Source organism: Lissotriton helveticus, chromosome 7, assembly GCF_964261635.1.
Source record: "Lissotriton helveticus chromosome 7, aLisHel1.1, whole genome shotgun sequence".
In the NCBI taxonomy this organism is placed as follows: Eukaryota; Metazoa; Chordata; class Amphibia; order Caudata; family Salamandridae; genus Lissotriton; species Lissotriton helveticus.
The window spans coordinates 181967795-181984100 of record NC_136068.1 but is presented as its reverse complement, the minus strand read 5'-3'; the positions used below and the strand labels follow the sequence as shown (position 1 = coordinate 181984100).

The 16306-nt window shown below is 44.8% G+C and overlaps 1 protein-coding gene across 1 annotated transcript in view; it reads right to left on the bottom strand.

Annotated features, from left to right (window-relative positions):
- Nucleotides 1-297: 297 nt before the first annotated feature.
- The window catches only part of SNX21 (sorting nexin family member 21), a 31770-nt gene continuing 15761 nt past the window's right edge, over nt 298-16306 (bottom strand). The window contains exon 4 of the mRNA XM_078651897.1: nt 298-6901. Coding sequence (XP_078508023.1) covers nt 6227-6901 — 675 coding nt within the window. The 3' untranslated portion in view covers nt 298-6226. The remainder of the gene's footprint in view (nt 6902-16306) is intronic.

Below are 16306 nucleotides of genomic sequence, written 5' to 3'. Positions count from 1 at the left end.
ATTTATCCTATGCATGCTTGCAATTACCAGACTTGGGGGAGAAACATTAGTTGCCCTGTAGGACTTAGCTGTGACATTGCAAGGAGTACAACAGAAGATGTGAAATGTAATAATGGAGATGCATAAAGTATCAGGTTTTTGGTAATTACTTAAGAAAACCAAAAGGTGTAAATTGAGGTTGGGAGAGAGGACCCTATATACATTGATGTACAATACAAAGGAGATGAGAATCGGCCTTGAATCAGGAATTAACGCCGTATGAACCCAAGCAGCCAAGGAGGAGGTCTGGAAAGATCATTGTATTCAGTAACATTTATTGCTTGTAAAGTACATATCTATGCATTTGGTACATGGCTCTCAATAGCAATGCTTGAAGCATCCTGGATAGAACACACCTGGGAAAACTAAAGATATTTTAGTTATCAAAAAATGGCCATTAGACAAATAACTGGCTAACGTTGAAGCTGGCAATGTGATGCCAGGAACAGAAAAGTGGCACATAGTGCCTGAACAGCAATATACATCACAGAACTAGCACCACTCAAATAAATAACATGGTAGTATGAAAAGCGAACATTCCTCAACTCCTTCCTCTTAAACACACTACATTCAACTCCTTCAGACAGAAATACTTTTTCAGAGGTGCAGTTTCAAGAGTTGAGTGATCTTTCCAATTCCTGCTGGTTCTGCAACAGTTCCTAACAAGAATGTATTAACCATTTTACAAAAAAACATACAAATATAGATTTTAACAGTCTCTTCATACGAGAAGTCCCTTTTACTCTCAATCCCTTCATAATTTTTTTTTGATACGTGAAGTCCCTTTTACTCCTAATCGCTTCAGAAATTTGTTTGTGGGTTAGATCGGTGCTAGTGCTAAATTGAGATGGCAGTGCAAGTGCAACAACTGTTGACACTGGTGTCCCAGCGGCATTAGTGCCACTTTCACTAGGGAATATAATGCCAAAGACCCGAGAATACAACCAGTAATATCACTAGGAAACATCAGTGCAAAGAGCATATTGGGGTATTGGTTTCGTGGAGCTACATGTGATGTCTGGGACACTAGTGACAGAAATGCCAGAGGCTAATGTTTTCAGTCACACATACACCTTAATGTAGCACTTCTAACATTTCCTATATGAGGGCAGGGCGAGGCCATGCAATGCATGACAACAGTGGAAAGGAGGGGTGATGGGCACTACTAAGTGAGCATGACCGTTTGGCCGGCCATCTTAGGCCAGCCAAACAGTCATGCGCACTTAGCAATTCTTCACCCGGCTGTGTTGTACAGCCGGGTGGAGAAAAGCCACAGGCTCCCAGGCACTGGACTATTCCCAGCAGCGCTTCTCTCATGCTGGGAATACAATTCCCAGCATGAGAGAAGTGCTGGGATAGGCATCTGAGAGCCCGCGCAGGGTGCACCAGCTGGCCCTGGAGTCGAGGATCGGGGGAGGAGCAACACGGAGACAGGTAAAGTTTTATTTTTTGTATGTGCTTATTTTGGTATCCCTCCACTACCGCAGTCTCACCACTTTGGACCCCGAGCAGCCGCCACTGCACCACGCAGTGTGGCATCAGAGGGCCTTGGTGCAACAGGTGCTTAGTGATAGTGGGAAATTGATACAGCCAGAGTTTGGAGTGTTTGGGAGTCGTTAGTGCAAATAATGCCAACATTTATGCCGTGTCAGGACTGGAGTAAGTGCTAACATTGAAAGTGGCAGAAGATATGGGACAAAGGAAGGGTTAAGGCGACCAGTGCAACGAGGTATCATTAACATCAGGGCCACTGGTTAAAGGGTAATAGAGTTATCGGGGAAACCAGTGCAAGGCAGAGGTCATCTTGGGGGAGGTATTACATGGACTAGCATCCGATGGACCCACAGGCCATAATGCAGTGAGATATAGCGATTGTAATATCTGGTGTGAATTGGTGCAACCACCTCTGAGGATTATAGTTCAAGAAAGGTAATGCCACTGTGGTAACACTGGCGAATCCAGAAATACAGGTTAGGGTGCCACAAAGGCAGTACTTTTAGCTATGGCAGGAGATACACTAAGAGAACTGCACAACATCAGTGGAGTGCAAGCCCAGCAAGCCATTAAGGCGAACAGCACCAGAAACATATATTAGTCTCTCTACTCTTTCTTAAGTTCCCTTCATGTACATCAGACTGGACCAATCTAGTTGACAGAACTAAAAAATATGCCAGACCTACAGGTAGAAACCAAAGGTGCATGTGCGTCCGTCTGGGCACGCTGGTCCTGCCACCACGCGCAATCCCTATACACATCAGCAATCAGTTCCAACTACCACGACACAATAAGCATGTTTGTGTCGTAGTTACAGCTATGGAGAGTGGGTTGTTGCAAATGGCAGGCGGTCAAGATCTAAGAGTAGGAGGTACTACATTAGCTGAACACATTTTTACTATTTATTTATAACTCAACTTCAAATTTGGCAGCTGAATTTAAAGCAGGAAAGGACAAGGCCTAGAGATTTCAGAGAACTGACTGCCAAAGCAGCATTTGTGCAAGGCCACTTAAAGGGCCAGTTAAGACAAATAAATCAAAAAGAATGTGCGGTGCGCGAGAAAATTAATTACACAGCAACACCTTTAAAGTGAGTAGTTAGAAGGGCTACTGTGCTTACATCTCCCTTTCTGATTATGTCAGGGTTAATGAATACAAAAGAAATCCTTCGTGAGTAGCCCAAGCGCTCCTAAAAGGTATTTTGAAAATACTACAAAAAATATTTTATGATCACGCGCTCTATGGGGCCATTTTTCACAGGCTGAACAAGAAGGGAATCGACCATCAAAACGCTTTTTGATTACTTTGTACAATGATATCGTTCTCTGGTGAATTTCTGTAGTCTCAGTGGTGGTCGCTTAGCACTTGCAGGCTTCCCTTAATACTCTCTCCAGCCACACGATGACCAAACAACAGGACCTGGGAGGGTGACTGGTCTTCCCCATCAGTGCCAAACCAAACCCACTAGCTTCTATACTGTAATCGAATGAAGTGTCCCACAACTGCTCCCATTTCATTTGGTTTTAAGTTTTACCTTGATGAACCAAGCAGTGCAGCAAAGAGGTGGAAAACCTCTCTCCGCCTTGGGAGAGGGCACTCCACTGTTGAGGTAGCTGAATTATCCGCCTATTTACAAAGGCAGGGGTGTTAACTGCAGTATTGTGCTTCTGCTCAGTTCCAAAATCTATTGCACACTTGAAGAATCATGGCACAGCATTCATCCATCCATGGCTGAGGGACCTTCCCCATGGCACGTTCACAGTAGTGAACACAATTCTTGATGAGATTCTTCAAGAGAACCATCAGGCCATGCAGGCCCCTTAACAAATGCACCCAGTGCAGCAGTTTTTTGCTCTGCGATGGGCACAGCAACAGATGGAGGGGCTTTGTGTATATTTTGGAAGTTGATCTATCCTGGATCACTTTCGTTTTCCTCTTAGCAGTGCCTTTATGAATTTCTTTACCTTTTTTGTTGTGTCCAGCTATAAAGTATAGCCTCTGTAGGAACCAAATATCTATATTGTAAAGCTGCTCTGTCAAAGCTACTTCTGGCTTCACTTATCAAGCGTACAGGGACCACCTCCACCGGTCTTCAAGCAAGATATGGCTCATTGCCAATGGATTGAGTCGCGGGAGGCTGGACATGTTGATGATCCAGAAAATCATTCTGAATTTCAGTTCACACCTGTAAGGGACCCGCAAAGCATTTCCTCTCCACATCTAGCTAAACAGACATGGTTGTTTTGAAAATAACCAGCTAGTCATAGGCTCAACCCACAGCAGGTCTTCTCTACAGCGCCAGGATGCCCACGGGTATCAGTTTGCGCTCTACAAATACATATAACATTAACATGATGTGGTCCACTGCAGTCCCAAAAATCCTAGGCTAGCTTTCATCGTTGGATGGATTGTGTGTTTTCCTGCTTGAATAGCAAGACCCTTACAGAGGTGTTATCAATTCTGCATTTCTTTGGAGAAATTAGAAACATGTCTTCGCTACCAAGTACATAGGCTCCCAGATGATGACCCGATGAAACTGGTCTTCAGCTGACTACTGAGGAGGAGGGCTGTCTGTCCATAGTAAGTCTGCCATGGCCCGCCCCAGCTGATGAGCTGGTGACAATCTGACCCTGGCAAACAAGAATGCATAATATTTCTGCTTCAGAAAGTGTTGTACCAGTGCCCTATGTACCAAATTGAGAAAGAACAGAGATAAAGGGTTTAATTTGTAGACGTTTGCAACCTTATCTTTTTAGAAACGCAGCGGAAGCTGCAACTCTCTCTTTAGCCTTGCTGAGCACCCAATATAACCCCTCAGGCCACCTAAATCTGGAAATATTGCACGCCGTCATCCAGAAAAATCACAGATCAATGAAGCGTTTGCCTTGGCTTCAAAATCATATTTGGCTACTTCACTTGGACCACTGTGGAGAGGAGTGTACCAGAGCAGGCTGTTTGAGTAGAGACTTTGTGGTCGGCAAAAACAGACTGTACATGTATAACTTGACGGGCACGAACCTATTGAAGACTCGTACACTTGCATTTAGGCCAGAACAGACAACTTGACATTAGTAATGGTAGCCACATGCCATAACACTGAAGGTTTCTGATGGCTTTACAGTAAGAAAGCACCTTTTTTGAGAGAACTGAACTGACTGGACAAGCTCACAGTATTACGGAAAGTTTTGAAGGGGTGACAGTCGTCCCTTGAGAATGTTCCTCGTCCTAAAGTATTCCTTTATGAAGATGCAGTTGGACACTGCAGCGTCTTGAGTTCTACCGCGAGTTTCTCCAGGTGGAAACCTTCCATTTCTATGGGCTTAACGTGGTGGACAGCTTGTCATACCCACCAGTTTCCACCATTGCATGAAGGCAGAGGCCCCTCACCGATTCAAAGCTATAATCTTAGAGGGACCACGAGAATGAATAAACTGAAAAGGCAATGGAGTTGTGTGTGTGAGAAAACAAAGGGTGGAAATTTGGAGCAGCAGTTTGGCTGCACACACAGAACTCCATAGTGGAGTGTGAACATCCTGTAGGTGTACTTGGGGGATAGGTTGTGAGACATACACTGATCAAGCTGGCTGATGGAGCAATTGACTGGAAAAGGTGCCTCGATAAAGGCTTCTGGAGTTATAATACGTTTTTATAGGTTAAATTCAAGAGGTGCTCAAGCATAAGCTTTGGAAATGTTCTATTGGTTCAGTCACATACTCTATTTTTACTGGGTCTCTGGGGTACACTGACCATGTCTTATGCGCAGCCCACTGGCCCTCACGCCTTCCTCCTGCAACCGGATGGCGCCATTATTGGGCCCTTCTTTCACTTTATTCCATCATTTCTCAATGAGTGAGAGTAGAGTGTCCATTCCCCCAAGATAATCTCAGTACTGAGTAATATTTTGCATTTCTTGCTCTCGAGAGAAGTCCGATGGGTCTACAAAGTAAGTCTACTACATTCATAGAAATATCCTGAAGATGACCAGCGATCCCCAAGGCTAGGGACCCCCTTTAGGATGGTGGGGAAAAAGAACGGATAGCACAATGCAAGAAAGTATACGGGGCGTTGGAAACGCAGAAACACCTTTGTTGTCACTAGATATAGTACTTGCATATTTTTACTTCTGCCCCTAAGGTAGCCATATGTTGGAAAATAGTAATGATGTACTGTAGTGGGGAATCGTGAGAAAGAGGACACTGTTCATCCCAAGAGGACCTACTGTCAGGAGTAACTTCATAAACTAGCATACTAGAGTCTGAATGCAATGTCATAAATGGAGATTACCATTGAAGACAAAACTTGCAAACCTGTGTAGGTATCTACTCTTCACATACTTAAGTACTGCCCCTTGCTGCCATTTACACTTTAATATGAAATACTGGCCTATGCAGCATGTACACGAGTCTGGAGTGTACCTTGTGCTGACTTTTCAGTCTAAGTTCAAGGTATAGGCCTGCGCTCGCATTTATACCTCTGCAGTATACTGCTCTGTGCTTTCAAAGTTTGAATTAGTACCCTGTACTGGCAATTAACACTCCTAGCTACAGTTAAGTTATGTGCTATGTCTTGTACAAGTGTACGTGAGGTTCAAACATATATTAGGTATACAGTTGGGTGTCAGGTATACGAATTCCAAAGCTGTGGTTTCTTGGAGTCTCTGAGGGTCATGTAAAGCAGTGAATTCTGCAGGAGCTCAGCTCAAGGCCTCCTTGATGAGAATCTCCTTTAGGCTAGGCCCATTCTGGCTGCCGACCTCTGAGTCTGTCAGTTTTTGGAGTTTTGCCTCCGACTGGCGCTTGTCTTTTCCCACCTTCCACGACAGGTGGATGTGAGCCCTCAGAAAGGCAGGCAGCATCCGGTGCCTGTCCTGAGACTCCAGCCTCTGCACCGCCTCCTGGCAGAACTCCTGCGCTTCCGGCAGTTGGTCCATTTCCTGGTGGCAGACCGTGAGCCCGGCTAAGTTCAACAAGACGTGGCTGCCGGCGCCGCTCGCGCCCAGCTTGTCCTGCAGGTGCCACGCGTTGGTCCACATGGCCAGAGCCTCCCGGTACAGCCCCGTGCGCGTCAGCCGCTGCGCCACCTGGAGGTCCCGCAGGTAGAAGAACTCCAGGAACTCTTTACACCGGCAGATGTCTGGGATGGCGGACACCTGGGACAGGAAGTTCTCAAAAGCGCGGCTGCGCTTGACAATGGTTTCGGCGGCAAAGTTCTTGCGCATGCGCTTGCGGGGAAAGACAATCTCGTGCATCTCGTCCTGGAAAAGTCTGCGCAGCCGGCGGTTCAGCTTCTCGAAGTCCGAGTAGCGTCGGTAGATGATGCCAGGGCATTGGTCGAAGGTACCCGATTTGATCAGGTAGATGGTGTAGACCTAAGAGAGAGAATGCACATTGAGTAATGAGCAAGTTAGAATAAATAAGATAAGAACAACAAAATGGGTGCAAACACAAGACATGAAAAGGGAAATATAAAATGGAATGGGTGGGAAAGAAAACAACAAAGCCATGCAAAACTAATAACCAGACAAGCAACAGTCACAGTGAGACATGCACGTGCTAAAGTCACCGCAAAACATACTAGTATCACAGCAGGACTTGCTTTACTCATGACAAGGCAACCTACAAATACTACCAAACATTCCACGCCAAACAAGCATATACACTATAGTTCTGTGTGAATCCTATGGAGTCGGTAATGCAATATTATAGCACGGCAAACATCATTTACAATGATGTTGATACATCGCATGCCATTACAATGACCGTGTTGTTACATTGCATACCATTACAACGCAAGTTGTCGTCCTAGGGGTCAGAAGGCGTTGGATTTTAAATTCAACACTTTCCCTACTGTTCACAGACTGGGGCTGGAATAGTAAATTATACTATTCTAAATTCCAGCTCCCACCTCCCCCGCAGCAAGTTGTTGTAATAACTTGCATTGTAATGGTATGCGGCGCAACAACGCGGTCGTTGTAATGGCATGCATTGTAAATGCATGCGTTTTAACGTGCCCTAGTCTTAAAGCACAGATGGGCGTGGTGTAGTAAAGATTACGCTGTCTTTCTGGGGTTGTAACAGGAAAGATCACCATCTCTAGCCTTTCATATAGAGCTTTAGCCCTTTGAATGCCTAGAATGTTTGACAGAAGTTAGGCAAGAGCGTCATGTCAGTGATGAGCAGGAAATGAGTGAACTGGAAAATGTGACTGCGGTGAGAGAGGAATGTGGACCTTCTACAACAGAAATGACGTAAATGGAAAAACCATGGAGCCATAAGCTAACTGCCCATTCCCTGCACATTACATGTATTTGTTTCTGTCACAGAAAAGTACATAGTGATGGATGTTAAGTTTACAAAGCCTCAGGATTCACATAAATCTATAATTTATGTACCCATGCATAGGCATAATTTAGTGGTTGCTATGAGAAGGAGTGCATGAAAAGTGTAGTTTTAGTGTTTGTGAGTCAGAGATGCTGTGAGGTGTTACAGCTTAATTGTCCTATGACAAATGACTGATACCCACTGTCAGAAGGCCTGCAGGCTCCAAGAGCCAGGACTGTCTGTGTGTAAACAGAGAGAACGGCCAGAGGGTGAAGTACAGTAACACGTAAGATATTGAGTCAGAGACCAAGCTGGGAGGTTGTGAAGCAGCTTTCCAAGGCTCTTCCAGGTGGAGCCCTGGGCTTGAGCCATTCTATTCTTAGATCAGGGGAGACCGGAGTCATTTGCTATAAACAGATATTGGTTTCGCCGCATGGTACTGTAAAGAGGCTGTGAGATAGATCTGAGGAATATGGCTCATCTCTATGGATTCCAGGGTAATGTTTTTAGGTGGGAACGACTGACTTCTCTTCAGTGGGAGAAGTAGCATATACGCGAGTGACACTAAAAGGGACAATTTGCAGTGGGAATTTGCCCACAGCAGGGAGCCCTTGGGAGTGTAGGTAACGCAGCAAGGGTATCTTCTAAGAATACATAGATCAATATCTGCCCAGTAACGAGAGATATAATTAGAGGCCTTTTCTAAATGTAAAAAAAAATAAAAAAAAAAAATAGGTAATTTGCTTTGCGCTCTCCTTAGTAAGCGTTAAATATGTAAATGTAGCAGGGCCGGCTTTAGGGCAGTGCGACTGGTGCGGCCACACTGGGCGCTGACCACAGGGGGCGCTGTGTTTAGCAATAACTTATTATTGGAGAGATGAGGGGCACTTTTGCCCTGGGGTAGTGAGAGAATCCGAGGATGCAGTCATGGGGTGTGGGGGAGCCAAAAATTATTTTTGCCCTGGGCACCACCAGTCCTGAAGCCGGCCCTGAAATGTAGGGAGCGGTGAAGCATTGTGGCTTGCCCAAAATACATAATAAAGTGTAGGTAATAATGTAGGTGGTCTTTGGCAACAGAAATGAGGTGATGAAGTTCACTTATGGCAGAACGCGGTCTGAAACAAGCACAACATAGTTGATTCTAGCTCTACTGTTACATATGTACATTACAAATGCCACCAGGAGCACCGATGTCTCTCCTGCACAAGGCAAGGAGACGAAGGGCCTCTGTTGCTAGAGCTGGCCCACACCCAGCTACCCTGGGGGCCATAGCAGTCCACTGAAAAGCAAGGACACCCTGTGCACAGCACAGTAGCATTTGCAGGGGTGGAATGGTTGAGCAAACAAAGATTACTACAGGAGGTGGTTGTACATTTGTAAAAACACATACGGTGTATCATTAACAATACATAAACATACACAAATGAATGTACGGTCCCTTCTAGAACGTACACTATTAATAGTTATTCTATTTAACTATGTGAAATATGGAACAGTTAAAAGAAGAACCTCCAAGAAGTCAAATCTGTCACTTTCTGGGGCTGGGATAGGACCCGAAACACCACTCCAGTTGTTAGAAAAATCTCTGCAGCCTTAACAGTTGAAACGGGGCTCACTTAAGTGGTAGTCTCTCCTTGCAGTTACTGACATCAGGTTAACTCCTACTTACAAGAGTATGGCTATTACACTGCAGTCAAGGAGTGGGTGCAGGTATAAATAGTTGGATCTGCTTTATTATTCAACTCAATAGTCAAGTTCTCTCTCAAAAAGTAGTTCATACTATGACGTATGTCATACTAATGTGCTGCCTATCTGTTATTGTCAGTTTTCTTAAGCTATATAGATCAATAGACAGTTAATGCAACAAGCATTTGCAATGCAATAGGTCTCGCATTAGGAAAGTTTGAGCTATTGGTATTGTAAATGACATTTTTTATTTATGTGTTGGTTTTGAAAATAGTGAAATTAATAGCTTTGTCATTTACAATGCCAATAGTTTTAACTTTCGCAAACGTGACACCTATAGCATTTGTAATGCAATATGTGTTGTATTTACATTACTTACATGTATTGATATTACAAATAACAATGGCTTTTATTTATTTTTATAATTAATACTTAAATAAAAGTTATTGTAATTTATAATGGCAATAGCTTAAACTTTTGTAAATAACTTTTGGGAAGATTATGTTCAGTGTATTTTATTGTGATGAAAATCCAAGAACAGAAGTGAAATATTAACATCTTTTTGTGACATTTGTAATAAAGCTTGAAACATTGAGAGAACATATTAGAACCAGTTGTTGTTGAATGGTTGCACAGAGTGATGCTGTGGCCTTCAGTGGTGCTGTGGCGCTGAGTGGTGCTGTGGCGTTGAGTGGTGCTGTGGCGTTGAGTGGTGCTGTGGCGTTGAGTGGTGCTGTGGCGTTGAGTGGTGCTGTGGCGTTGAGTGGTGCTGTGGCGTTGAGTGGTGCTGTGGCGTTGAGTGGTGCTGTGGCGTTGAGTGATGCTGTGGCGTGATGCTGTGGCGTTGAGTGATGCTGTCACGTTGAGCGATGCTGTGGCGTTGAGCGATGCTGTGGCGTTGAGTGATGCTGTGCTGTTGTGTGGCCGTACAGTAGGAGTGCTAACAGCTGTGGGGACTATGGGCAGTCACAGGAAGCACAAGGGGAGGAGAACCAGACAGGGAAGGGTGGTTTAAACAGTGCGGCGAGGTGCTCTTGGATGCCGCTCAAACACAAAAAAATTTGTAAAAAGCTGGCTCCACTAAACAAGCAATGCATGCAACTAAATAAATAATTAAAAGCGGGCGCCATGCTGAATATAAAACGTGCACAACTAAATAATTAAAAATGGGCAGAAGTGAAAGGGGAGAAAAACCTGGCAGGGAAGGGGGCGGGGTTGAATTTACAGATGCAGCAGTGCGGAGAGGGGATCTTGGGTGGCGCCAGAACAAAAGTGGAGTGAGAAATTGTGACGGAATGGGGCAGAGAGGAGGGATAGGAAAGGTTGGGGGGCAGGGAAGCTGACGAGGAGGTGGGGAGGGGCAGCGAGGCGCTAGGGAGAGCGCTGTGCTTTGAGGCATGACGGCCTGAAGGAAGGCGATACATTGTGGAAAGAGGTTCAGGGGGAGAGTGTAACAAGAGCTAACATCTGGCTCTGCCACTGGAAAACTACCTGCCGGCCCAACTGTAAATGAGGGGGGCAGAGGGTATGCCATCGCAATTGGAATGGAGTACCTCTGGAGCACTCTGACACCTTCGGGTAATGTTTGCGCTATATAAATTTGCATTAAATAAATACCCTGTTCGCAAGACTCTTAATCCAGCCCCAGCAGTGAAATTATATAACTCGCAATTTGAGTCAAAAGGAAAAACAAGCTGTAGAGTTAGAAATATTCATCTAACAGTTGTAGAGTTAATGTACGGGGCACCGGGTGTACTGCGAGAGCACCCACACGCGGCGCCATTCACGCCGGTGGAACTGGGCGCGGCGCCACCAGCTCTGGATCACCTGGGCCGCCTCGTTCTTCTTGTGGGACTGGCAGTGAGACGGCGGTGAGCTGGGAGAGACGTGGAGAGAGCACTGGGGTGAGGGTGAAGGGAGAGGAAGGCAAGGGAGAGGAAGGCAAGAGAGAGGGGGACCGCGTGGAACAGAGAGAAGAGAACGGGGGAGACAAAGCGGAAAAAGAACGAGAAGGAAAAAAAGAGTGACTTAGCAATAAAATGAAACAAACAAAAACACAGGTAAGAGAAGCAAAAGGGAGAGACACCGCGAGAAACAAATGGCGAAAGGCAGATGAGAGTCCCAAGTTAGAGGTGAAAGTGTTGGTAGGAAGGGAAATATGGAAAGGCAAAGATGGAGAAATGAAGGGCAGAAGTTACAGGGGCAGGAGAAAGAAATGTAAAATATATAATGAGGTGATGTGATACAGGCAAGAGGTAACCATAAAAGCGAAACAAGAGGTAACGATAAGAGCAAAACAAGTCGGTGGGGGGGGAGCAGGGGAGTGAGCGAGTGGGAGGGAACGAGCATATGGGGTGTGAGTGAGGCCAAGTGCGCGCTGGCGAAGCGTCACACTTCAATACCGCACATGCATTGGGAGGAATGCGTTTGTTCAAGAGTGTTGTTTCCCCTACAATATGTCAGAGCTATATAATAGCTCGACCTAAAAAACATGTAAAACATATGCCAAATTCCTGTGCATAGTGTCAACCCAACCGAGTGACACCTAGATTCATATCATAGTGCATATTAATCACTGTTTGAATTGCCTATCTGTTTCACAAAATAAATAAAACAAGCCCTCTGCCCTGGTAGTGAATTAATAGTATAGGCGTTTGTTCTGCCAAAACCCTCATTTCATGATGCCTAAAAACGAACTGCAAATTATGAATACATTAAAAAGAATCGTGACGATAAATATCCCCTCCAAAGTCACTTGGTAAAACCTCCGGTGTGAACCATGTGTGAACGTTGGAAACCCCTCCATCAGCAATTAGCCTCTGACCTGCATTTTAAGAGAGAAGTTCACTGTCAACCCAGTCTCTGAGATCTCCGAAAATAACAGGTTTAAATGAAAGCCATCTGGCTAGTAAATGAGGCCGCCGCTTCTCCGGGAATGCAACTAAACACATAGGGCCTTATTTATGAAGTCCTTACGCCGCCGGTGTGTCACTTTTAAAATGGGAAAAAGTGACGCACCGGCAGCGCAAGGCCTTCATAAATAAGGCCCATAGTGTGTGAACATTACTTGATAAGTCAGCTTCCCAGTGCGTGCTTGCACCTCAACAGAACTATCCATCCCATAATGCATCATATCGACATGCGGATATATATATATAGATATATATATATATATATATATATATCTATATATATAACCCTTGAAAGTCAATTGCCTCCTACAATCGATAGACACTTAGACACTATTCAATGTAGTGTCTCAGGTTTATAATCCATAGGTTATGCCACTGGAATACCCAAAGGATGTCACTGTTCTTTCCTGCGTCGCTTCTGGAAACCTCTGGTCGATTTACGTATTTCAGTATAACCGATTTGCTTTCCTAAGGCTGTGTTGACCTTGGTTACATGTTTGTGCCTTTTAAATGGCTCTTATGTTACCTGGCTCCAACCAGTTCTTTATTTAAACAATTGTGTTCCCTCTCACTCTATTCTATTCCATTCGAAGAGCCCTAAAATTGTGGCGTGGAGTGTAGAACTAAGGAGGCCAGAAATTAGCTATCGATTTAATGTTTCTGGGCTTTTTAGTCCTCTGTTTAGCAAATGTGCCTATACAACCGGATTATGCTGAAAATAAAGGCCGTGGGAGTGGGGGGGGGGGTGGAGGAATGATCGGTCGGTATGTTAGTTTTCATGGACTAATTACTATGTGCATTTGCGTACACAAAAAAGAGGCTCACTTTCTCGGAAACTTTAATTGGACTTTTGTTACCTTTGTATGGCGGTGCTCAAAATGCAGATGCCCTTCTGAACGAACTGAGCGCCCAGCAGAGGTAGAACAAAGACTGGTGGCTAACTAGCAAACCGTGCGGACACTGCAAACCTTTCAAGACAGTAGACTGGATGATTCACAGGGTGTCACGGGGGTCAAACGAATGCATCTATTTGACTGCCTTTAATTTGTCAAATTGGAACTGCGACGTTGTCAGGATCGCGTGAGACGATTTCTTTCTCCCGTGAGACAAGGTGAGCTTGCAAGCACCGCGGGTAGAATCATAGTCAATTCAACATCCCGAATAGATTGTCATAGTAAGGAGAACGGTGACATAACTTTCCAGGCTCCATTTGCTTCATTTCATCTCCCCTCTCATCGCTTCGAGGGGGAAGGAATACAATAACCAAACACGTCTTTGTAAATGCCGCCCGGCTAGAGCTTTAAATGTCAACCAGAAACCCACGTGAAACAAATGCTTGGCAAAGTAAATAAGTTTTGCTTGTGAGACCCATTGGGTCTGCCAATGCATTTTGTTCATGTTGTACATAATGCAGGTGTGGACAGCGAAGGAATGGGTCGGGGTAGCAAGAAGGGAAAAGTAGCACATGAGGGAGGGTTGAAATAAGGTAAGTTTTTACAAACAAGCTCTTGGCATTGCTGTGATTAGGGGTGGGGGAGGAGAAATGAGGCTCGGGAGCAAATGGTAACGAGCGCGTGAATGGGAACAGCGGCCGTGGGAGGGGAAGTCTGAGAGTGCGAAGTGCAGGCGGGGGGCAGGGAGCGGAGCCTTTGAAGTGTGAGTGGCTTTCATGTGGTGATGCAAGGCAGGCAGATAGAAGCGCGGTCACAAGACCACATGCACTTCTAGAAAACCGCATTTTTTTCAGAGCTTAGTTTAGCTCTTAGTTTAGCCCCAATAGTCTCGTCCTATTCATTCCTTGCAGAATGGAATAGGACGAGACCTAAAAAGGGAGTGGGTACAGATTGCAGGTTACTTTTTTTCAGGAGTCTGACTGGGGCGGTCCTGCACAGCAATCTACGGGATATGTGGGCGATTTTAGCGACACGTGGCATCTACTGTGCTCAGGGCACAAGTCCTAAAAAAAGAAGTGGCTGGACTGACCTAGTTTGGCAATATGCAAGTGACATCACGACATCATGGTGTGTGACATCATGGCACGCGACATCACGGCGCATGACATCACACTCTGAATCACAGGAATAGACATCATAGAAAGTGGCATCACAAGCCACGACTTTACAGGAAGTGGCATCACAAGAAGTGACATCAGATCTAAAGCCCTCATATATATGTTTAGCAGGTCTATCATATGTATGTTCGAGCGCATTGCGAGGATAGTAGCACAGTTAGCTATGGAAGATGATATGCGACTACTACACTTTGCAATCCCCCAGTTTTATGTAACATATCTTGTACATTCATTTAGAAACGTATATATTTTATTGTACATGTAATATGCACGTGTTGATGTAAAGCGCTCTGACACCCTGCATTGGAATGAGTAGGGCTATACAAGAAAAAATAGTGGTACTTAAAATTATTTCAACGCCTTCTCAGGGGAAGTAAGATCTATAAAATGCAATACTGGGAAAGACCAACACATCTGATATTCTTACAGTGCATGTATATCTCCTAAACAGGGACTGAACAAAGTGAAAAAAGCTGCCTCTCTTAAGTATGTGTGACGTGCTAAAAAGGTGTGAGCCTTTGGTTCCCCTCTCCTCATTTGGATCAGGTGAGGCTTCTGACTGCTCCCAGCCAAGAGACTCGAACAAAAGGAGGCCAGGTGACCCTTCAAATTCGGCCTTTGTTATGGGCCCAGTAAGAGTCTTAAATAAGAAAGCCCAGTCCCCACCTGCACGTTGTTGCTTGTTGCAGATGGAAAGCAGACAAAGTGCAGGCGCTGCTGAAAGTGTCCCGGTGTTTGGAAATGACACCAGGACGAGTTCAGCACATTAATTAGTGGGTCCCAAGTTCTTGCCACGGTGGACGGCGTTCACCCTGTCAAAAAAGTGGGTGGACGCCGTTCACCCACGTGTACCCCCAACTCGTGCCCTGACAGTGCCCCAAAGTCCTTCTACAATAAGTGACATGATCATCTTTTTCCAGTGCGTCACCGAAGGGACCTCATTGTATTTTAAACCTATGGAGGTTGGGTAATTGTTTTCTTGGCTAGCTTTCAAGAAAGCTATAAAAACACCAATGCTGTAACATCCATTCAGAAGTTGGGCTCCGTCTTCTGAAAACGTTAAACCATGATAAAAAGTTTTTGTCTCTAAAGCCACCATGTTAGACATCATTTGTCTAGGTGTGTGCCCTGCATGTTGACGCTACAAGGTCCTCAACAGTACAAAAGAGTGATCTGTAGCGACGAGCTAGAGTCTCTTTCCTTTTTGGCATGGACAGACTTCTCCGAAATAGACCATAAATGATAAAAGGGGTTTTGCATGTCTTTTTTACTCCTTTTATCAACTACAGAAAGTTATCAGATAACTAGTGTGCTGATTATGGTTTTTTTTTACCACCTTTGTGTGTGTATGGGGGTGGGGTGTGTGGGTGTATCCCTAAGTCTACACACAATGTGGTCCATACATTTTTTTCTCCCAAATTTGTGCTAATTTGGCAAAATAAGGTTGTCATATAGATGGTGCTGTGTTTTTTTCTTTAGCAAATTAGACAGGTCAGAACTTTGAACATATCTGCAGCTCAAAGGAAATGGCAGGTACAAGGGATGAAAAACGGTTTGACCAAGTGAATTGAACAACAGCACACAAACCAAAATATTTTATTTACGACAAGGTAAAGTGTTCGTCCTTGTGAGCGGGAGCTGATATCTACCAAAGGTTTAAAATGCAGGCCAGGGAGATCTCCCAAAAACCCAGAGACATTTTTGGCAGGATATTTACTGGTTTATTAAAATCTCTATATAACGAGGATTAGATACTGACCTTGGGTTTTGGTGGTTAGGTGACT